General features: G+C 48.7%; 1 protein-coding gene across 8 annotated transcripts in view; it reads right to left on the bottom strand.

Annotated features, from left to right (window-relative positions):
• Positions 1-24,506, bottom strand: part of Greb1 (growth regulating estrogen receptor binding 1) — a 137,818-nt gene that overhangs the window by 37,032 nt on the left and 76,280 nt on the right. For all 8 annotated transcript variants that reach the window (XM_074049187.1, XM_074049185.1, XM_074049181.1 and 5 more), the window contains exons 2-10: positions 20,990-21,146; positions 17,246-17,365; positions 15,024-15,200; positions 10,589-10,771; positions 9,442-9,585; positions 8,455-8,583; positions 4,679-4,792; positions 4,112-4,255; positions 1,746-1,931 (exon numbers count right to left, since the gene is read on the bottom strand). In XM_074049187.1, the coding sequence (XP_073905288.1) occupies positions 1,746-1,931; positions 4,112-4,255; positions 4,679-4,792; positions 8,455-8,583; positions 9,442-9,585; positions 10,589-10,771; positions 15,024-15,200; positions 17,246-17,365; positions 20,990-21,146 (1,354 nt within the window). The remainder of the gene's footprint in view (positions 1-1,745; positions 1,932-4,111; positions 4,256-4,678; positions 4,793-8,454; positions 8,584-9,441; positions 9,586-10,588; positions 10,772-15,023; positions 15,201-17,245; positions 17,366-20,989; positions 21,147-24,506) is intronic.

The raw sequence follows: 24,506 nt of genomic DNA, 5'->3' as shown, positions 1-24,506 counted from the left end.
TTTATCCATTCTGTCAACACACACTTGGGGAGTGCCAGCCTGACACAGCAGACACTATGGGCACATGGAAGCAAGTGAGATGAGTAACTCCTGGTTACATGGAGTACATACTCTAACTGGGGTCAGATGCTCAAGTGAGTCAATCATCCCACAGTACACTCCTGGAAGCAGCACTGCTCTACAGACAAAGAGACGAAGGGAACAGGACAGAGAGCCACTGGGCCTTTGGGTAGGTCTTGTCCTAGATACAATGACAAGGCCTCTCTGAGAGGGGGCATGTGAACCAAAACTCAGAGGACATGGGGGAGCAAGGCACACACATGGCCTAGACAAAAGCATTTCCCAGGGAAGAAGCAGCAAGGCTGTGATGCAGGGTGAAACCAAGACTGCTCAAAGAGCAGCGGGCTAGGCCAGCCAGACTGACACATGGGTGCGGGAGGCAGGCAGCCACACAGGCCTGGGAGCAGGTGTAGATTGAGTCTATGATGGAATCACTGGAGGACTCTGAAGAAGAAAGAGATGCTGTCAATTGATCCACAGCTGTCACCAGTGTGGCAAGCAGGAGGCAACAGAGGTGCCCTGGGCTGGGTGGTGATGGGGAAGGGGACAAGACTGTGCTTGCTGATGGATCCACATGGGTCATGAGAGACACGTGATGGTGTGTGACCTATGTCCTTGCCCTTACCCTTCCTTCCTGCCTCACCTGGGTCTTATCAGCTGGACCTCTGGACATTAGGGTGACCCAGGGCTCAAACCTTGACTCCTCTTTCTCTACCAGTGACAGTCCCAGGGCATCTCAGCTGCTCTCACAACTTTCCTGTAGATCTCCTCCAAGCTCACATTTTCTAGATTTATAACATAGTCCCAGCCTCTGCTAGGGCTTCAGACCTGTCCTTCCAAATGACACAGGCTGCCTGTGGACATCACAAACATCATGGTTTCAGGACAGAACTCTTGCTTCTTCCCACCACTTTCCTGCTGCTCCATCTTCCCTCACCTCTCTCTAGTGGACTTGACACCCTGACCTTCAGAACTTGCCCTGCACCTTGACACGCCAAATGACCAAAGCCACAGCAAATTTCACTGAGATGACAGCAATAGCCCTGCTTTCAGTCCTGCCCTGCACCATCCAACCGTAATGGCATTGGTCTTCCTAAACTGAGAATCAGATCATACCCATTCCCACCTAAAAACATGACCAGTAACTTCTCTATGTGACCAAAACACAATCCACTCTGGATGGCAGCCTGAGTCCTGCTATGGTCTATAGCCTTATAGCTCACTCACACCCTTTCCCCTCCCTGCTGCAGTTCAACTGCCACCTCCACCAAGGACACTCCATGTTCCTTCCCATCCCCACAGCCCTCACCTGTCCTCCCTCCTCAGAGCTTCACAAGGCTGCTCCTTCTCACAGTCCAGGTCTCTACTCATAGGGACCTTTCTTGATTACCCTAAATCAACCCCATCAGACACACCCTGCCTGCTTTCCATTCAACTCTCCTTGAGGGGAATGTCACTATTTCCTGCTATATCCCCATGAGTAGCGGGATATAGAACAGCAGGTGAGTGGTGAGCAGGTGAGAGCTGCAATCTCTTTCACCCCTCCCTGTGGTGACCTCTGCATTGACCCCATGCTGTCTCCCCTTGGGACTATAAACTCGTCCCAGCCCCCCATTCATCTCTGGCTGGTCCTACAGGCTGAAGAAACTCCTTCACCATGCACTCATGGTGGCAGAGGGACTCACCCAGCTGGACGAGGTAGTAGACTGTCAGCAGGAGCTGCATTTCCTCAGAGATGGGCTGCATGGTGGAGGCGCCAAACTGCTCATATGCCCTAGAGAGGGACTGGGAATTCTGGTAGCACGTGTACAGCAGGGGGCTGACAACGACATCGTTCAGGTTCCCACAGAGGTAAGGGAAATTCCCATGGCCTGTAGAAGAAGAAACAGAAGCCACTTGACAATTGGCCTCAAGCACAGCTATGGCCCCTCCCATGTGAATTCTCTAAACATGACATAGCCAGGTCTCTCAAGGTCCCTTTTTCTAAGAAATCTCAGAACCCAGCCCTTGAATGACCTAGCGCACCTGCTCTGTGCTGCTGGGACTAGAATGACACAGTTGTTGCCTTTCATAAGCAAGCAGAGCTGGAGTATTCACTTGTTCATTTCGTCCAACCCCCTCATCTTAAACACAAGCAAGCTTCGGCACAAAAGTAGCTCACCCAGAGCCAAACAGCCATCACCAACGTTACTCCTCAGCAGTAACCTTGGGATACCTCACGGGTGCAGTCCCTGCTGGGTCTCGCAGGCATTTTTCTCCAGCCCTTGCCTCCATGACCCCAACCTTGCACCCTCCCAGGGATCGTAGTGAGTTGAGTTGGGAAAACACATCACTGTCCAGACCCAAGCACTGAGGAAGCGGACAGCCCTGACCAATGCTTCAGTAGAGGTTAGACTCATTCTAGTGACAATGCCCAGAGCAGAGCTGCCCAGGCTGGCGTCAAATCACTTGTTCTCCATTGGTAGTGTCAGGGCCCTGTGTTCACCTTCTTGAAGCCTCAGTCTACATTTATAAATTGGGGTACAAATGTCAAATACTCTCACAGAGGCTGCCACAGCATATATGGTCATTAGGTGTGTGTGGTATCTTGCACTCAGAAGTTTTCCACTTGTCACCAAAATGACACTGAATCCAGTGGTGTGCTGCATTCGGTGTTGTGTGGGCTCTGCGGTAAATCTGGTGCATGAGGCACAGATCGTGCCCTTGAGGACACTGCTTACACACTGAACGTGACAGGCTCGCTAAGACATGAGCTGGCCCCACCGCAGAGCCTCTGGCTGAATTGGGGCCTATATAGTTCTGCTAACTCCCAGGTGGTGCTGGGGCACTGGACCAGAGCCACAACTGGGCAGTACTGCTAATGAACATGGCTGCTTCCAAGAGACCATGTAAAGAGTTACCACAGACAACAGGAGTGCTGCTGGTTGTACGGGGGGGCTCAGAGAAGCTGCCGTGGGAGCCAGAAGAAAGGGAAACAAGGAGGCCTGGCTGGGCTTTGAACACTGATGGAGTTCAGGCACCTGGCAGTGAGTCAGGAGTCAGGGAAGCAAGCACCTTACAAGGCGCCCATGGCAGGAATCCCAGTGTAGGTGAGGAGCAATGAGACTCTCTTCTGAGGCCATTACGTGTAAGGTGCAGGCCTGTGGGGCTCCTGGCTCAGAGTGGGTGCAGGCAAGGGCCTGCCCTCCTTCAAGCCCTCCTGCAGCCTGTCATAGCTGTGTTTTTCCAGAACCTACCATAGACATGGAACAGCCATGCAACAAATACTGAGCACAATCGAACGGTGGTCTTTGTTCTAGTTAACTGGCATGGCCAGTGGAAGACCCAATCCTGGCCCCGTCTCTTGCCCAAATTTGCACCTGAACTCCTGAATATAACACCCGTTTTTGTTCTTGGTTTGAGGGGAGGAAGTTTGGTTGGTTTTAGGAAAAGAAGTCCCTCTTCTTTAAAAATAGTCAGTTGTTTCTTCCAGTTTCCTACCATACTCCTCCCTCCTCTATTCCTGCATGTATGGAGTTGGCCACATGCACAAAAGACCCAGAAATGTGTGGACATGCATGTACTGCTTCGTGCAGGCACTGCATGGGGACAGCCACCACCCAGCAAGACCTGCTGGCTCCTCACACAGGTGCCCATTTCCAGGTCTCTGGCTTCACTGGAAAGGGATTTCTTTAGTTGAGCCCAAAATCTGCCTCCACATGGCACACATTAGTCCCTGCACGAAACCCAGCAAATCCGATTTTGTTAATGCTTCCATAGAGGTGACCAGGATAATCTTTGCCCAATCAAAGTCAGACTGTGGTCAAACAAATAAATAAGTTACTTGTGGTTTTGAGTGACAGCAGGACAAGTCACCAGAACTGGGCTCCCTCTCCTCCCAGTGCTTGGGCCTGTTACTGTGGTTGGTAGTACTTCCTTCTTTCATTGCCCTGAAAAGAATGTTAGGTTTGTCTCAGGAGGACAGACTGGGATGAGGTCCCCATTTTGCCTGTTTCTTGTGACTTCTTTCAGGCTGTCCTACCTCCATGGCAGGGTACACTGCTATACTTGCCTTTAAATATCACTGGCTTGGCCTTGCATATTTTCAGCAAGTTGTCAGGGACAGACACTGGTTCACCGGAAGCCACAACAGGGAAGGTGACTGCAGTTGGTCCCACCAAGCCAGCCTGGGTCATGCAGGACATGCCTGCACCTTCTAGGGACACACAAGAGTGTTAGTAAAACATGTCAGACAATGCATTCATCTCCAAGCGACTCCACATCAGGCAGGCCAACAAAACTGCCACCAAGTGACCCACAGCCTCATGCTTGAGCCCCAGATCCTGCAAGCTCACTCAGTCCAACTTCCTCACCAGAGACTCAGTTCCCTCCTCTCCAACACCCCACCCCAGACAGTGACAAACAAGCTGCCTTTAGATCTTGCTAGGATCAGGGAACACTCACTAGATAGGACCCCACGTCTCCATAAGCAGCTAATCCATGAAAAAGAGGTCCTTCTGCTATGGCAAAGTCGGCCTCCCTAGAACCACCGCACCCCCCCACCCCCCACACACACAAACACTCTAGCAGCACCTCTGCTACCCACGTTTGGGATTTTGGCAAAGCTGTGGTCACTTACCGTACTTAGCTCTGCTCCCACCACCCTGAGGGTAGCTGCCATCTGTAGCTGGTGGAGAGCCAGGAGACCATCCTTTGTGGCGTTTTTTAGGGGGCCCGGAATTTGACAAGATACCTAGAATCATTCAGAGCCCGGATTAGACTACCATTTGGCTACCAATGAGATTCAATAAAACTTTCCTGGTTTAGAGAACGCTTATTTCATTTTTAAAATCATGGTTTTATAAAGGATCCAGTGAAGGACCAAGGCAAAAGGAAACACATTGCCAGTTTTTATAAACATTTCACTCCAAAGTTGTGCACACATTTAAGCATTGTCTCTCTGAGTCTGAACTCCTTAGTCTTTCAAACAAGATAACAAAGTCTACTCGAGGCTGGGTGTGGGAGGGCACACCTGTACTCTCAGCTACTTGGGAGGTAGAGGTAGGAAGATCACAGTCTGAGACAAGCCTAGGTAAATGCACAAGACACTACCTGATAAACAAACTAAGGGAAAAAAGGACTGGGGGCTTGGCTAAATTGGTGGAGCAATTACCTAGCAAATACAAGGCTCTGAGTTCAAACCCCAGTACCACCACAAAACAATAAGAAACACACGCACACACACGCACGCACACACACACACACACACACACACACAAAACTTGGAGGGTGGTTTCATCAGTAGAAAAGGAACTATGAGACAACACTTCAGGCAGCACCTAGCAGGTTTGGACTTGGTAAATGGCAGCCACCATCACCCATATCATCATCATCACTGTTATCTATAGGTTGGATATTTGCCTGGGATTGCCTTAAACCGGAGAGAGCCTTCTGCCTCCATCTCCCAAGTAGCTGGGATTTCAGGAAGTCAGGCATTCAGTGCGTCACCACAGTTTGGCCATTTGGGGGCAGTCCTTGTCCACCTGTGCGCCCCTCCCACCCCAGCCCAGAAAGCTAATTTCAGCCTGAAAAAAGAAACAAGAACAGAAGTTGAACCCACTGCTGCTGATGAGTCACTCCTGCCCACTCTAGGTAACAGCATGCTCAAGCCTCAAACTATATTTGTGAATGATTCAAAATATCAAGAATTGGTTGCCAGGGTTTCCTGAAAAATCTGACACACAGTTTCCCCTACCTGGAGAGCTCCTTATCTCAACTCTGATTTGCTTTAAGCATCCCTTAAAAGTCAATCTAAAATACTTCTACCTCTGCTTCAGACTGGCTAAAACTGAGTAACAGAATAAAAAGTTAAAGGTACATAAGAGCCTTCAAACAGGATCCTTTACCCCCATCCCACCCCCATAACCACTGAAGCAGGACTGTCATCATTTGTTCCCAGCTACAGTAGGTCTCAGACTCTCTGAACAGGGTCCCCAGGTCAGAACCAGTGAGCCAGTGATGCCAGAACTAGGGCAGAGTTGGAGCCAGACACTCAGAACCCTCTGGGAAGCCCACCCCAGTGCCTCTAAGTGGATCCTAAACCCATAAGTTCTCTCAAAATGTCACCAGGAGCAACTATTAGTACTAGCATGGACCAACTATTTCTCATCATGTCTCTTGATGAGAGATACTATTTGGTTGGGGTGGGGGAAACAGTTCTTCATTGAACATCCCACTTATAGCAGCAGGGTTTCCAGTGTCTTGCCCACTCCATCCCCAGCACCAGCTGCAAGACCCCTTTGTCTGGGACACCAGACTCTGACTCCATGTTTTATTCTGCACATTTCCTACCTGAAGGGGGCAGCACTTCACCGAGAACCACCTGGTTACAGGCCTCAGGTAACACATCTTGTACTGCTAGAAGCTGCTTCTTAAAAAGGGGGGTTAAGTCTCCCCAGAGCAGACAGAAGGCCCAGAAACTCCAGAGCTCCGCTGTGTCCTTCACCTGTGCAGGACTCAGGGCAGGCTACATGGCTCTGCCAGGCTACTCGGCTGCCACTGTGTGCTGTGTACTGTGGCTCTCAGGTATCTACAGTGGTCACTCAGGAACCTCTCAAGCTAAGGGGCCATGGCCCTGACCCCAACAACTACAGATGGCTGTGGGAGTAGGAGTGGGACCGCTGGGGCCCTGCCTGTGGAACAGAGGGCCATGGCCCTGAGCTGAGCTCTGGAGGGAAGTTTAATTGGTAGAGGAAGAGTGAAGCAAAGCCTCAGAGGCACCGATAGGAGGACAGGGACACCCAGGGGGCCCACTGTCCAAGGCAGCGGAAATCTCACAAGGAGTGAGGTTCAATAGGCAGACTGTAGGCAGACTCCAGAAAGGCATGAGGTAGCCAGGGTGTTTGAGGGTCTCCATTCCCCACACCTTCCTCAGAGTACAACACAAAACCTCTTCCACCCCAGTTTAGAAGGAGCTTCTGCAGAGTGGCTGTCCAAAGCCATGGTCATAGTCTCAGGCTGAGGGAGGCTGTGTAAGGTGGAGGCTGGGCACCCATAGATCTCATCTCATAGAGGGAACCACCAACAGCATGAGCCTCCTATGCGAAGGCCAGGCTCCTTGACCACAGGGCTGCCCTGAATTCTGCACCTGGAGGAGAAAAAACTGACACAAAAAGAAGGTGGAGTGCCTCCTGCAGGAGCATGACAGAGGCTCCACTTCAGGCTCCAAAATAGGAGCCCCAGTCAGGACTGGGGAGCCTCAGATTCTGTTCAGAAAATATATTTGTTCCTTCGACAGAGGGTAATACATGTCACAGGTTTTCACTAGGGAAGTCCAGGACACAGCGAAGATGGATTCCAGCCAGCCCTGCCTCACTGCACTCCAGTCTCTTCTTCAAACAATGTCTAGTGGATGATTTTTCTTTTCTTTCATTTATTTTTCCTTCATGTGACCCTGGGGATCAAACCCAGAGCCATATCCTCTACCACTGAGTTATACCCCAGCCCCAGGAAAGATGACTCCTAAGGGTCTTTCCACTGTGATGTCTTTAATCCTAGCTCCAGCTTAGCTGTGTGCATAGGGAGGGAGGGCAGAGAACATGGCTCTGGATGAGCATGGGGGGTAGACATTAGGTTGACAGATCACACAGCCCCCTCATTATCTTCCACAAGCCCCTCCTCTCGCAGCTCTACTCAACCCCCCTCTCCCTCTCTCTCTCTTTCTCCCTCTCCCTCTCTCCCTCTCTCCCTCCCTCTCTCTCTCACACGCACACACACACACATGCCATCCTTTTCACTCTCTTCCTCCTGTTCAGTCTCTGTTGAGCACTTCCTCAGTTTGAAAGCTACATGTCCTCCAGGTGGCCTACTTGGATAGGCCAGCCTTGCTGTGAGTCTGAGGCCAGTGACGATGGCCAGTACCATCAGTGAGCAGCACCTGACTGACCCTGTACTGCTGCCTTCAGCATTGTACTCTCTCTTCCAGAGGAGGAAACATTTCAGGAAGCTAGTCCAGGGTCCCATGGTGACAAGAGACAGAGCTCAACTTTGAATTCATGCTAATCTGATTCTGACACCTAAGTTCTTCCCCAATACCACACCACCCTCTATTTCTCCAAAACTGCCAATTCTCCTGACCCCTGCCCCAAGAAAGAGGGCACTTGCCATCACCTCGGGGCTCTCACTGCTCCTCAGCACACATGATGTCTCCCACATGCAATTGTCACGTAACACCATGGCCTGGGCTGTGGCCCATGGACTCAGGAGGCACCTACCAAACCAGTCTGACACTCATCAAAGCAACACTAGACTCCGGAGACTCCGTGGTCCCAACCCAGTGGTCCCCCATCCCCTCTGGCCTGGGCCCTGACACAAGCAGGATCCAGGACCCAGGACCCCCAGGACAGACAGTGCTACCTAAGGTTGAGGGCCCAGTTAGGGCCGGCAGGCTATTTTTTGCCAGCTGCTGGTGCTTCGGAGAATCTTTGCCATTGAAGATAGCTGGAGCCGTGGCTGTGGTCACAGAGGCATGGTCAGAGGCTGTCCCTGCAGGCAAAAAGGAGGGAGGGAAGAGAGTCACTCTGTGAGCCCAGCAGGCAGGAAATGATTTTCTTTCATTTCTACAGGCAGGGTGTTGGAGGTGCTATGGTGCCTGGGTACAGGAAGGCTGGGAGGCCCACAACAGTGACCACCATGTGGAAAGTGGGCCTGGATCCTCTGTAGAGCACATCCCGCAGATGATGGATGGGACAGGCAGGTCCAGGGCCTGTCCTTCCCAGGGCTAACAGACCACTACTGACCCTGTGGGCAGGAGGAAGGGAAGAAAATAACCAAGGAGCTTCAAGACTCATGAGCAGGCTGGTGTCTCTGAATACCATGGCCATGTTTTACAGATGAAACGGAAATACCTTTGAGTCCAGCCTCTGCGACCTGTGGGATCCAGGGCCAGCACCCAGCTTCCATGAACCTGTTTCCCCACCACTGCAGCTTTGCTCACAGAGCCTTTTAGGATCCAATGAGGTCGTGCATAGCCCTGGGTCACACCCACCAGGCAACAAATGGCAGCATGCTAGTCCTCTCTGCCCTTTCTAGAAGTTCAGTTCATATACTGACTTGTCCACTCTATATCAAGTTCTGGGCTATGAGCTGGGGATGCAGAGGAGGGTCCTAATATGTGATTCCCTCCCCCCACCAAGAGATCACAATATACATCAAATAAGAGGGCAGAAAAGTTTTTCAAATGAAAACCATAGCATTTTTACAAACTACAGACTCAACATTGACATAAAAAGGCATTGCAGGAAAGAAAAAAAAAAAAAACACAGAAAGTGTACCCTTTATTTATGTTAAAGAATGCTGACTTCATAGTCAACCAGACCAACCAGACATGTGACTTTAGCTCACCTGCCTGTTGAGCTCCCAATGGGATGTTGGCGTTTGTCCCAGAAACAGGCTCGCTGGGGAAGGCAGCCAGAGACCCCGAGCCCTCCAGCGGTGACAAGAGAGAACTAGAACACATGTTGGTAGAGTTCTGCCGGTTTCTGAACTCTAAGAGGGCAAGAAGCACACATGAAATCCAACTCTTTGTCTTCTCCAATGACCGTGAAATGATTCCCTAGACTAGAATTTGTCCTACACGAGAGCAGGGCACACTGACATCTGTAAAAGGTGCCAGTACCACGCCAGTCTTTGCTTCAGTATGCAGCTGGGGCAGGAGAGTACAACTCTGCTGTGGCCCCACTCCAGGGGCAACTCTGAGTGTCAGAAGCTGGGCGCTGGTGGCTATGCCTGGAATCCTAGCTACTTGGGAGTATGAAGTCAGGAGGATTGTGGCCCAGGTCAGCCCAGGTAAAAAACAAGACCTTTCTCCAAAAGAACAAGAACAAAAAGGGCTGGAGGTGTGGCTCAAGCAGTAGAGCACCTGCTTTGCAAGTGGGAAGACCTGAATTAAAAAAAAAAAAAAGTAGGAGCAACGGTGCTCAGGTGGAGGAATAACAAAGATCATGCAAATGAGCTATCTGATAACTGTCCTTAAAGTCCAAGGAGAAAGAGCATTGCCCAAAGGTACAGGAATAACCAGCTTCTTCCTCCATCCCTAAGCTGGTCACCTCCTCAGGGACCAGCAAGGCAGAGCTGGTCTTTCTGCTCACAGTTAGCAGGGTTCGAGGCCTCACCAGGTGGAGGTGCATTATTCAACCTCTGGTCACGAAACTGACTCCAGGTATTGCCAGTTGTACTCTGGGGACAAAAACTGCCTCTAAGTGAGAACCACTGCCCCAAATACTTGCCACAAAGAGGCACAGTAAGTGTGGCCCTTGTCAACATTTAAATATCCCTTCCAATTAGTCTGTCACTATAACAAACTTGGTGAGCACCTGCAACACCCAGAAGCATTCTCTATTTCATGTGCCTCCATTTCATGTAGCCTTCTGGCTACAATCTGTGTCACTGGATAGGGGTCCCTCCCCAGCCTCACACTGACAGGTGCAGTGGCCCACTGAGGGGTGCGTTCCCCAGCACCCTCATCCCCCTCCAGAGCCAAACTCCTCACCTGAGCCCTTCCAGCAAATCGAGGGGCCTTTGGTGAGAGCGCCTTGTGCATTGCGGACCAGGTAATACTTCAAGTGCTTCTGCTTCTTGGGCTGGGTGGTCAGTTTCAGGTTGATGTGGTTGGAGAATTCTGTGAAGTAACAGAAGCCCTTCTTTCCACAGCCAACGCAGTTGCCAGAGAAACCTGGAGAAGGAAGCAAACCATGACCCTCTCCAAGTCCCCTCCAGTGCCTTCTTCAAATAATAAATAGTTCATCGAAACTCTGAACAATCACGTCCTGTGCCACAACCCAGACAGTGCCACACAGCAAAGGGCTCTGTCCTCTCCGACTGGCCCGGGAGTCAAGATGGTCTCCATGCAGACAGATGGAACAAGAAGACTCAATCCTGGACTGGAAATGGGCCCAGGCAAGCTTAGAAGGTTTAACTTACTTAGAGGCATATTTCAAAAACCATGTACAAAACCCTGGGTGTGAATTCTGGCGGGGCAGCCACCAGCAGAGTGGAGGCACTGTGGGAGACGGTGTCTGTCTCAGGGTCAATGTCCTCCTGCAGGGCTCTCCAGGTGCTGATAGAGGTTCCCACTGGCTCTTGGCTCTGGACAGAGCACCTGGGCAGTGGTGACAACCAAAGCCTCTCATGTGAGACGTTATACCCTCAGTCTTTATAAACTAAAACCCACTTGAACTTTATGCAGCAGCGTTGCTTAATAAAAGACACAGAATTATCTGGTCCCTCTTTCTGGCAATTGCTTTTGCTCAAGCTATCCCAAGAAGACCTTGCTCCGCCCACTGCTGGCATGTCCAGCTTCTGTGGGTCCAATGTCCTGGGTTAGGAGGACTCTGAAGCGAAGCTGAGACTGATTTACTTTGTCATATGCTCTGGCTGACATGCCTACACAGGTCATTCCATCTTAGGTCAGAGCCACATACCAGCATCGGTATGTGCTGTCCTCTCTGTTCCTTGCACTGAGCATGCCCAAACTTTGAGCAAGTCAGTGAACATCTCTGAGCTTTGATTTCCTTGTCTGTCAACAAAATGACAACAGCTAACATTTATTGCACACCTACCCTGTGCCAAGCACCTTATCTCACCCACATTCTCTCCCATTTGAACCTCATGAAGCCCTACGAGACAGTTTGTCATCATGTCTCCCATTCACAGATAAGTAAACTGAGGTGCAGAGAAGAAGTGATCCGCCCCTGGGTCCTGGGTGGGAAGTGCTGAGTTGTATACGAACCACTCTTCTATGCCATCTCCCACAAGTCTCTCCTGTACGGGCAGTGTGAGTGTTAAGTGTCCTATGTGTACAGGAGCTCAGTGTGGCAGTTCTCTTTCTCTGGGACTAAACTGTCAAGTAGGAGAGTGGAGAGCAATAGGGACTCCCTCACAGCACCAAGAGATAAGAAGGGACTCAGACTCTGTGTTGTGGCTTCCCAACCACAGAAGGAAAGCTCGAGCTAAATGACTCTGTGTTTCCTTCCAGGGCAAAGTTACAGGAACCACCCACAGGTGACTTCCTTCAGATTTGGTGGATAACCTCCAAGCACATGGCTTTTGGCAGGCTGGAGGTGGCAGAGGTGTTAAGCAAAACAATGTCACAAGGCTCCAGACTTTGAACTCTCAGGCCACTGTCATTCTCTTGAGTCCTGCAATTAAGTTCATAACTCGTTCCCCTGTCTCAATTTCTCTTTGGATAAAAAAGAAGTAAGGTTACCACACCCAGAAGGACCAAGTATGGCCCCAGTCTCTGCCCACTAATCTAGCCCCAGCCATCGGGAGTGCTATCCACTTCTCTGACACACCAAGTTCTTCATACCGTTGTTCCTGCTGCCTGAGATGCTCTTCATACTGGAGGAGGGGAGCCCAGGGCCAGATCACCTGAGTTCAAGTTCAGGACCTGCTACTTGCCACCTCATTGACCCTAAACAAGGCATCAAACCTCTTTGTGCTTTCTTTGCTTCATATAGAAATGTATAGATCAGCACCCACATTGCTGGGCATTTCAACTTAACTTAGAATGGTTTCTGCAAATGAGAAATCCTCAATAAACACTGCCTTCAATTAATGTTTTACTGCTGCTTTTATTCTCAAGCAAAAGTCACCCATTTTGTAGGGCCTGGTGAAAAACCTCCCCTCCTCTGAGACACCTCTCCCATCCCTAAGAGACCGCATGACCTCTAGCATGTAAGAGCATACCAAGATAAGGCGAAGGTTTACTGAAGTGGTTGTTTGCTGTAGACCTCTGAGCTGAGTCTGTTTGTCTATCTCCCCACCACACAGGGAGGTCCTGATGGAAGGGCTGGGTCCCCTCCCCCAGAGCTGAAGGTCAAGCCTGCAGTTTGAGGTTATACATCCAGTGAATGTGTGCCTGGTTATTTACCTGCTAACTGAACAAAGGATTTATTTACTCTTATCTAAGAAGTAGACATTCTAGCAGCGTGTGTTTTCTCCTCTTACATCTAAGCTATCAGACAGTTTCGATGAGTACTCTCTCTCTCTCTCTCTCTCTGAGATTCTAGCTTTTCAGCTTTCCCAGACCAAATCCCTCAGTGCATTCAAAGTCACTAAAAAAAAAGACTCCTCAATACATTGCTTCCCCCAAAGATATTCTACAGACTCCGTTTTATAGGTCACTAAAAAGCACTGAGCCTGGCCTCCACAGGGCTTGGGGACCACCTTGTCCTGTGCAGCCATCGGGGTTAATTGCAGGAAATCTAAACAGTGTTAAGTGTGCAAACTGAGAACATAAAGTTATTTTCAAAGAGAAAGCACCGGTTATTACCAGCAGCCCACCACCATACCCATACCGGAGGGCTTTTTGCAAACAATTAACAAGGCTCCTGCTTCCAGGGCACTGACCCTGGGGAGGCAGAACTCTTCGGGCTGGTGGGGAAGGAGCTGAGAGAGTCCTGTCTCCCCAGCTCAACAGGCAGAACCTCCTTGATTTACTGCCTTGGCAATTCCCTAACAGTCACAAAGTGGTGGAATTCAGACAGATCCCCAGCCACAACCAGATCAAACGCCACTCAGGCCATTAGGGCAGTATTCCCCACCATATTTGAGATTCAATGATTCCATCTCCCTTGTCATTGTCCCCAGGCTGTTCTGTTCCTCCAGTGAGTGTTCACCTGCCTGTCTTGGAGTGTACCCCCCATGTCTTCACAGCAAGAACCATTTCCTTTCTTCTCTGGGCCATTGCTATTTTCCCCTCCCTCCATCCTTCATGCCTTTCTTGAACAACACCAAAGATCTCAATGTACTCAGAAAATATCACTTTTGGGTACACAACTCAGCTTTTGAGGTCATATCAAGCTTCAAACCGGAGGTTTAAATGCTAATACACGTGGGAAATAAGGAAAGTTTTTGTTTTGTTTTTTTTTAACCCAAGTTAGATTCTCACAATCAAACTCCCTTCTACAATATTGTTCCTGAGCCTCCATCTAATAATCGATCATTGCCAATCCTTCCACCACCCAGTTCTCTACACAGAGATGCCAGGCCACGTGAGGGGCAGAGACAAAAACAGACCTCCAAAGACTGGGAATTCACATGGAATCCCCTCCCTACTGCATGGATGAGGACACCAAGGCCTCGAGGCCACATGGAGCACCGTGAGGAGGTGCAGGACTAGAACCCAGATCTCTGGGCTCTTAGTCCAAACCTAGGACATCCCTTGCACATCAGGGGAGCCCACAGAGCAAAGGCCTGGCACACAGCAAGAGCATAACAGTGTCATCCAAACAAGTGAGGTCAGGCTTGGCCTCAACTCTGCACTGACTCATGTGGGGCCTCAAGGCTAGAAGTGCTGTGGCTTGAATGGAAAGCCACAGCTTTCCATCCTGACCTTGACCACAACAAAAGTCCAAAGTGGGACCGTGATTAAAGGGTAGAACTTGGAGCCTAGAAGACTTGACTTTGGGTCCTAGCTCTGTCTTCTTTATTCGTGTGCCCTTGGGTAATCTCATTAACAGATCCAAATCCACCTATAGAACTAAGACAGCACAGGCCACTGTGGGGGGTGAGGTACTGAGTAGTAAACCAGAGGGGTTGAGCTAGAGGGCCTGGGTCACTCAAGACATGAATATCACAGAGGCAGGAGCAAACACTGGGCCTCACTCTCCTGCCAGCTGGTTTTTGAACCTGTGGAGTATAGGGTTTGTGACCCATTCCTAACCAGGATGGGCACTTAGCAAAACAGGTTTGAAGAACAAATTATGAAAAACCTAATACTAAATTGTGGCCTTTCTACAAGGGGGCTGCCACATTTTAAAATAAATCCATTTCCACGTGAAATTGTCTACCAAAAATATACAGTTGTATGACATCAAAGGTGGCCTCTGTACTGCCATGGCCACCACCACCACTGACTAAGGCCCCCCTCATCCTGCCCCACATGCAGATGGAGTCATAGAGAAGGGTAAGAAAGAACTCACCAAGCAGGGCATTGTGGCCATTGTCGTCCGGCAAGAACCTCTTGTCAACTGCACACACCAGGAGATGGTCTGGCAGGCTGGGGGACTTGGCCCCTACCAAGAGGAAACCCACAGGGACATCGATGGGCTCGCTGGAAATGGAGATGAGGCGCAGGTCCTTCCCAGCCTGGCAGAACCCTAGGAGGGGTGGACAGGGCTCACACACTGCCCAGGACTTCCCAGAACCAAGGGCACGGGGCCAAAGAGGGGAAAGCATCCCAGGTGTTGTCAGGAACAGCCCTTATCACAGGTTTAGGTTCAAATTCACTAAGTCTGAGAAAAAGTTATGGTTATTCATGACACTGACTGCATTAATTATTTGTCTATAGGTGTCTCTCTATACCTGTATATCCTTTTTGCACACACTAAGTGCAAATGACTCTTAACAGAAAAATAACTTTAGCAAATGAGGGCGCATTAAAATGTAGACAGGGCAAATTCATAAGACATGGAGAGTAACATCATTTTTTATGCTGCACTTTGTATGGATGTCAAGGGTGAGGTAAGAATCAGGTTACTGGCTTCCTCTGGGAGGGATCTTGGAGTCCAGGGTACAGAGAGGGCTCAAGAGCACAGAGAGGCTTCTTCTCTATATGAACCTTTTGTATCTTAAAGCTTTTAAATACATTTCCTATTCAAAAAATAAGTTTCCAAAACTATCTGGGAAAAAAAAAATGAACAAGAAAGAAATAGCTGGAATTTCCTTGGTCAACTCCAGAGTCTCGTTCTAGAAGAGGTGCAACCAACCTCCTGGGCTTCCTCCATCATGAGCAAGTGGGGGACCTGAGCGCCCCAGGAGCTGAGGGCACCAGCCTTCTCTGCAGAAGTTAAGACACCCCTCCTGCTACTTGGGGCTGTCATCTACATGGCGTTTTCTCCAGGACGGGAGCCTGGCTGTGCTGGGCTTGGGGTAGTCCCCAGGTGGAGACTCATCCACCTGGGGAGAGTAGTCCCTCAAGCAGCTGTGGGCAGCCCCAGTCCAGAACGTGGAAGTTCTGTAACGTCACACGAACGACCACTAGAGAGTTCATCATTCTCTTATCGCTTCATTTGGTGAACACTAGAAATTCTACCTCACAAGCAGCCACTGTACCAATTCCCTGCCCCAAGAACAGCAGCCTCAGAGAGAGTGAAGTGCCACCTTGCCGTGCAGCTTACTCAGGGCCAAATGCAGGCCCCCAGCACAGTATGTGGACCTCCACAACCAACCTGACCACTTCTCTGAGTCCAGCATACCTCAGGCCCTACATAAAGCAACTGTAACTCCCCAAGCAGGCTGTGTCATACCCCTCTAAGTCTTTGCCCATCCTGTTTCCTCTGGAACTTTCCAGTCTCTCCCACCCCAACAGTCTACGGGTTAACGCTTGCTAATCTTCTACCAACCACATAAAAGCCCATCTCCTCCAGGAAGCCTCCCTGAAACTCTCCACCTGTGTTCAAAACCTTCCCTCTTTCCCCAGCTTGCCCCCACTCAGCTCTTACCACACCAGATGCAGAATACTGTTTCAAGCCGGAGTTCTGTGCAAAGGCTCCATAGGACTTAGTTACTAAGTTCATAGTGAGTGACACCCTTGGCTGGTATGCTGAAGGACACATGAACTCAGTCAGTAGCAGGAGAGAGGCTGTTGGGCCAGTGAGCAGCAGAGCCTGAAGTCTGCACATGCATATCTCTCTCCAGCTGCACAGTGCAAGCTTTTTCACTGCTGGCCTGCAATGCAGCCTCCCCTTCTCCCCTTCCCCCCTTCCCCCAGCATCTCCAGGATTCGGTCCCACAACAGCAAAATGGGAATAACATTACCAACTTCCCAGGTTACCGAGATGACCCATATCTGATGGTTCAGCACTAAAGTACTGATAGCTATGAAGGGTGATTCCTACTGATCCATCCCAAGTCAAGTACACTGTGCAAGCAGACTGTATTCCAATTTTCAAATGACCAACACAGAACAATGACTGTTTGGATCTTAAGCCATTTTTAAAGATGAGGCTGTCCACAGTGGCTGGGGGGCTATGAGCTGGCTCATTGTCTTGGACAGGCCAGGTACTAGGGGCCAACAGAATGGCTCATACCTCAGGGGCAAAGAGGATCCCTCTGGCACACAGCTGCAGGCCTGGCCATGCCCAGCGGCAGATTCTGGACAGTGGGCCTGGGTGCTGCCAGGTGGGGGCTGGCAAAGCCTTACCATCTGTGGTGCAGCATCCTTCAGGCGGAGGGGGCAGCTGGTAGGGATTTGGGGGACTGTTGGTTTCCAAACCTCCTTCCCCCTCCTCCTCTTCTTCCTCATTGTCCACTCGGCTGCCACCTGGATGTGGGGGGAAAAAGGAGGGATGGTTTTTAAGGCAGCTGCCATCCAGACCCAAAAAGCTTCCTCCAGTGTCTTTTCCTTTTCCTGGAGCCTTGAACTCCACAAGGACACAGGACCTATGGACCAATCCCTAAAGAACACCATTTGCTTTGTAATAAGCACTCAGCAGGTCTTAGCAACTTGGAAACTCATCAGTCCTTTTAAGAACACTCTAGAAGTTGGGCATAATGATCCTTCTTTACTAGAAGGAAAGGCTGAGACTCCCTCAGGTTGGATGACTAACTCGAGGTCATGTTGCAAACAGACTCAGGCTCAGAGCCTGGGCTCATGACTCCAAATTCAAGTTTGTTTCTCTTCCATCCACCAGAGTTGCACATGTCTGCAAACACTAGGGGTTTCATACATATATAATTGTTTGATGAGGACTGAGTGCAGAGCCTGTACATAGTAGGCATTCAAAAATATTTGTGTGGGAGGCACCATGGTGTAATACATAGACCATTTTGCAAATAAAGAAACTGAGGCTCAGAGGACTTACGATTGGCCCACAGAGGTTTAACAGCTGAGAAGTGCAGCAAGAATGCAAGAATTCCTGGTACTTTGCTCCTTGTGAGCCCAGAAGACACTCAAGGTGGTAGAAAGACTGCGGAAGACTCCACAGGAAGAACACAGTGAGTGGGGAGGGGGGGATGATGAGCTCTGCAGTGTCCTCCTGATGACAGCTTTTTCCTTTAAAGTAGGCACAGGGTGGTCCACAGCCCCACCAGACCCTGGCACCAGCCACAATAGGTCCCCATGGAATGGGGTGACACTGAGGCTCTGTCTGCAAAGTCAACTCTTGTTTCTGAGCCAGTTCTCAAAAAGACTCAGAGGGGTGATGTAGACACCCACTTCTAGGGTGGAAAGGGACAGAAAGCCTCACCAGGACTAAAACAAGAACCCCTACAGTTGCAGCCTTCTGCACTGGGGGCACATGGACCAGCTGTGTATTATTCTGCTAGGCCAAAAAGAACAGAAATTCAGACTCTCAGAAATGAGAGTGGAGGGTCTTAACCCTCTGAAAACCAAAAAAAAAAAAGAGCTCCAAATCCAGTCAGTAAAAAGGCAGGATTAAAGGTCAAAGGTCTCCACCAAACATTCCAGAGCCTTTGATGGGGTCCTCAGCCAGCTACAAGATGAAGAGACATTTCCAGCTCAGAGCAGACTAAACAGACGTGTTTACTGAGGTCTCCTGGCAGGATGAGAGCTTTAAAGTGGCCTTAGACAAAAACACTGGGGCTGGGGGATTGGGGCGGTAATAGTAAAACACAGGAAGCCCAGGACCCTGTAGACCCCTGATTCCAGGAGCACGGGGTACTCGCTTTCATGTTTACACTCAATTCCCTTTTCTTCCCATCAGAAGAAACTGTCTGGCATTTTAAGCCAGAGAATACAGGCATTTACCTGCATCCTGCTTAGTTAACAAATGTCATCCCCACAAATAATAAAATGTTAACAGATCCAGGGTGTTTGGCATCCCAGCATAATTATTATCTGTCAGGGTGTTGTCTGAGGAAGGCCAGCAATGAGATAAGAGACCCTGAGGGAGGCACAGACAAAACAAGATGTGGCCTGTACACCCCTGTTGGCACAAAGGTTTATGATACAGAAGACCAGCTCAAGCTGAGTGCTTGGGTTATGGTGACATTTAGCAAACTGAAGAATCTCACCCTCCTGACAATCCCTCAGCCCCACTCCTGCACAGAAAAAAAAAAAAAATCTCAGAGGATGGCTGTGTGCTTGCTAGACAGATGAGGAATGCAGAGAGAGCTGGTTCCAGTTTTCATACTACCTTGATGGCTGAGCAAGCCCACTGATGGCTGGCAGGGAGTCTTCGAGGCTCCAGCACCTGAAGAAAATTGTGAGCCTCAGTGCTGACCCAGGGTGCTGGGATGTAGCTCAGTGGTGTAGAGCCCTTGACTTATATGTGGGAGGTCCTGGGCTCCATCCCCAGCATGATTAAAAAAAAACCCTAAAGTCCCTGCTGGAAGTGCCACATGTCCCATAGAGATAAGAGCATCCTGAGAAGAGGAAGCCTTCCATCTGGGGGGGGGGGTGGAGTGCAAAGCAGGCCCTGGAGATCTTTAAGCAGCAGAAGTAGCCTGGGAATCCTCGCTCCCCATGTGAGCAGCCCCAAAGTGACTCAGCTGCTGTCCACCCCTGCCCATCTCAGGGCTGCCAAGCTGAGGATGCAACTCTGTCACTCCTGCAGTCCCATACCTCTTTCTTCCCAAATCACGGGTGCAATGCATTAGGAGGTGAAAGGACTTTGTAGATTTCAAGGAACCATTCGTATGTACTAGATTATTTATCATGATCTCGATTATGAATTGACCTTGAAAGCAACAATGCTTTCATCCCTCAGTAGATAAGGTTGACCGTGCAATACATATTCACAATCCTTTCAACTGGTCTCCAATGTGCGCTCCAGTGATTTCCCTATTCCCTGTGGTGCCCAGGAATACTTCCTATGCTGGAGAACGCTGGCAGCTCCTGCATGAATACCAGAGATGTTTTGGTTTTCCTAATGTGCAGTTTGGGTCACGATCTAGTTTTTTGTAGACACAGATCCAGTTCTTTTAGGTCCTTAGCTGTGCCATTTGTGAGGTAAATTTACTAAGGACAATTTTTAGTGACCCAGGAAGGCCTCTCTGAGAGAGTAGGGAATTTCAGACACACATCACTCAGCTCAGGGCTGCTTGAAGACCTCTGCCTATGACTCATTTTTCTTAATGTACAACTCTCCCCAGCTTGCTCTTGCACTCTCTCTCTCTCTCTCCTTCACACACACACACACACTCACATACCAACTGTAATCCACCATACTGCTTTATTTAATCAGTTAATTAATTTTTGCTTTAAACCATGATCCCTTTTACTTCAAAAGCTAAATGATGTTTGCATGCAACTTCATGTCAAAGGCATGAACTTACGAAAAGAACTTCCAAAACAGTAGCTGTATACTGCTGAGGGCTTCCTTTAGACATGAAAAAAACATGGCTATAAAAAAAATACAATCATTTTATTCCCTGGACAAGGTAAATCCTAAAGTCATCTCTGTGTCTGAAGATCACTCATTTATTTATTACGGGGACATATGACTCCATAAAGGTTTACTTGTGGGTTTTAAGTTTCTAGAGGAGTCTTGTACCTATTCTCACAAAGACAAACGTCCTAGCTGGTTTTGCAAAGCTGATTTTGTGATGAAACACAGGAAAAAGAGAAAAAATACACAGCAGATGGTCCAACGCATGCAAAAATTTCTTACTAATCAAAGCAAAAATGTCAATCCTTCCAATTAGAGTAGAAAAAACAGCCATTCCAGAACAGTCTAGCACAGCCCTTTCTTCTGTTCATCCAGCAAATAACTGTCTTCCTTACAGCTTCAAGGCTGAAACTTCTTTTGTTTTTAGCCGAGTAAGAACTTGTGTGCACCTTTCTTTTTCTAATGATTCCTTTCTGCTAGACTCAACATTTCCCCCCCAGGGCAGAAGAGGAAAGAGGTTCAGGAGCCATCACTAACATTAAGAGCACTACTGTGTAATAGTGAAAATGCACCAAGAGGAAACACCCATCTCCTACCTTCCAAGGAGGACAGCTGCTGCTCAGCCTCCAGGTACAGCTGGGAGAAGATGGGCCGGGGCACCAGGTTGTTGGAGCGCAGGGAGGCCTCGATGGAGTTGTGCAGGACTTCCTCGAACCGTGTAGTCTTTAGCTGTCCGGCGTACGAATTTCCCATCTTCAAAAAAAAAAAAAAAATGAGGATGGAGTCTTCTATTTAAAATGGCATTTCTGTTCTGATGAGAAAAGCTGCCTCCATGCATGGAGCCCGACACAGGAGGTGATCCAGCTGCAGGGGAGCAAAGGGTGTGTGGCCTCTGATCAGCCAAGACAGGAGAGGGCGGCTCTCAGCAACAGCTACTGCCAGGCAATTAACAGGAAGTTATATAAGTAACAGCTTTCTCTGATTTAGCACTCACAGAGCCCGGCACCTTTGAGAATATTCCACTAGAAATTGCCTCTTAGCCATGCCCACTTTTCCCAGAGATGTGATCCTGCTCCCCAACAGTCCCAAGTCAAAAGACGTGTCATTTAGCACAAGCTCCAGAATGGCTATTCCACACTTCATGTATGTGACAGCAATGGGCAATTCAGCCACTCACGACAACCAGCCCCAGATTTTAGAATTACTAGAGTTGCTCTCCTCAACTTCCCCCAAAGTAGGCTAGTGGACTTTAGTCATTGTCTTTCCTGGTTAAAGGAATTCTACTTCCTATAGAATGTGTTCGGTTCATTAGGGGTTTCCATTAAAGAAGTAATACAGAATAAACCTGAGTATCTGGAGATTAAAGAAGAGGTGGGAAAACCAGAGGGAGATCACCCATATTTCCATCCCCAAGGTGACTGCTCTGATGTTTTTCTTGAGACACAATTCACACACAAAAGTACACAACTCAAAAGGTGTTTAGTATTCACATGTTGTACAAGTTTTGCACAGTGTGATATTTCTTCACCCCAAAAGAAAACCTGGTACTGTCATTTTCCAAGCCTTCCAGCCCTAGGTGATTATTCATTCTTTTGTGTCATTGTAGATTTGCCTGTCTATCCACTTCATATAAACAGAAGCACTCAGCATGAGGTCTTCAGTGACTGACTTCTTTCACTCAGCACCCTGGCTCCAAGATTCATCTGAGCTGTAGTGTGGATCGGGACTGCATCGACTGGGAGGTTTTGGTTTTTGTCTTTGCAGTGCCCGGGATAGAATTTGGGATCTCCTGAATACTACGCAAGTATTCTACCACTGAGCTGCACCTCCAGCCCCACCAGTGTGGTATTTTGATACATATTTTACAGACTTAATTCTCTTCAGAACTTTGGGGTCTGAATTGTATTCACAGACTCATACCATAATACAATTTTTTTTCAATTGATGTGAACATTTCACTCAACTCTGCTACAAATATTCCATTGAGTGAAAATGCTGATTTTCTATGCTTTGTCCTTCCTAAGAATGGGCATTTAAATGTTATATGCCTTCCTAATGGTTTCCTTTTACTTCAGCTGTGGTCATGTCAGCTTGTTTATATTCTCTACCTTGTCTTTCCTTCTGGTTCAATTTCTCTTTCCAACCTTTTCAAAAATGATTACTTTATCATCACCTTAACTTTTCATATTACTTCTTCATCAGTGAAGACATTTTAGGCCACACATTGTGCCTCTGGGCACCTCTTTCTCTGTGACACATGTGTTTGGTGTAAAGCATTCTCCTTTTCATTTCATTCTACACTGTCTATGGCCTCCTTTTTTTGTTCCCTCTGTCTTTGATCCAGTACTTACCAAGGAGTTTACTTTCTACATAGTCAAAGACTTCGGGGCCTTAGCTTTATAACAGTCATTTCTAATTTTTAATGGATTATAATTAAGACTATGTTCTTTAGAAACTCTGCTTTTTAAAATTATTGACTGATACCTGATGTGTCTTCACAAATACACTATAGATATGAGAAAACAAGGGTATGAAAAGAGATAATTCAGCTTATTCAATTTTTCCACATCCTCGTGTATTTCTGCCTTCTGTAACTGTTAAGTTTTGAAGTAGCATTTGACTTACAGACTAGCACCAGCTGCCCGCAGTGACATCTCTGGGAGATGGGCGTTCCCTGCCATCATCTACAGCACAGGCTAGGGGGCAGCTGTGCCACCCAGCAACAGCTCACCCATCAGTTCTTGACTCAAGACATGAGCAATAAATTCCCTTTTTCCTTGTTCTGTTGATGCAGAGCAGTCTTCAGATGTCATCCTGGTGCCTGAAAGAACTCCACTTTCCCTCCTGAAGGAAGGGGAAATGATCTGTGTGGTTGACTTTCTGCCTCTATTGTAAGGAGCTCAGTCTTTCCTCTTCCAGACACAAGTCAATGGAAGCCATTAACCACTTCCTGCTTGTGACAATAATTGCTGCCCACGGGGCCCCCAGCCAGCTCTGCTCTACTTACAGCAGGAAATGAGGCACTGGGAGGTCACTTTGGGAACTCACCAACAAAGAGAGTGCTCTGAACGAGAGGCCAGCCTGCGCCCCAACAGCCAGGACAGGAGGGACTCGGGCCCCCTTGTCTACCTACTGTCACATCTTCAAGGTATTGATGAAGCATTACTGGCCCCTCTAGGGAACACATTTGAAATTCTCATTTCAGGACAGTCCACTTAAAGCTGCCACCAATTAATAACATCACAGTCGCTTCCTCGTTCTGTAGCATCCTTTTCTGGAAAGCATCAGGCACACACAGGAAGGAGCTTATTGTCAGCCTGTCCCCACAGAGGCCTGCCCCCGGTCCTGTTAGCTCTCCTGACAGCAGACTGGCACCCAGAACCAAGGTGACTCCACATGACTGGGCTGCTGGGTTCCAGGCTCTGGGCGTCTTCTCTGCTTCACACGCATGGTAGCCACAGAAGGGGTATTATACAGCTCATCTGACTAATGATAAGTTACTACTGAAAGTAGTCAACCTGAAGGAACTCTTATTAAAAGAAAAGAAATGGAAGGAGGAAGGGTGGAGGACGGGGAGAGGTGCACAGCAGCAGAGAAAGGTTTTCACGTTCACAAAATGGAAATCCTGTCTTACCACACTAAGCAAACATCAAAAGTTTTAATATCTGTAAGCAAACAGTGACAGAGAATATGTACCCCTTGCCCTACCTTGTGACACACTTGTAATCGTAATGAGTACACACCGGTAAACAAAACCAGAGAACCGTTAAAGATGACACTAAATGCTGTGGCCTTTTTTGTTATTCCCTACTGAAAAACAACCAAATAGCGTGGGAGCCTCCCACATACCACAGCAGTATTCTGCCTCACAGACAGGACTGGCCATGAAGCCACACCTACCAGACAAGGAAAGGTGGGGACAGGAGGACCAGAGCAGGCCTGAGGTGGAAGAGAACTTGGCTCTTCATTAAAATCCCACACTTGACCAATGAAGAACCAAACGTCCAGGGAAAAGCCTAGTTCAGGGTCAAACAGTACAGCTTATCAACTCCCACATGCCTCATGGATGAAGATAATGCCAGAAAAAGGCCTCCTTGGGCTCATCTCCCCTTC

The sequence above is a fragment of the Castor canadensis genome, chromosome 12 (genome assembly GCF_047511655.1).
Source record: "Castor canadensis chromosome 12, mCasCan1.hap1v2, whole genome shotgun sequence".
In the NCBI taxonomy this organism is placed as follows: domain Eukaryota; kingdom Metazoa; phylum Chordata; class Mammalia; order Rodentia; family Castoridae; genus Castor; species Castor canadensis.
This window is presented reverse-complemented; position numbering and strand designations above follow the sequence as displayed.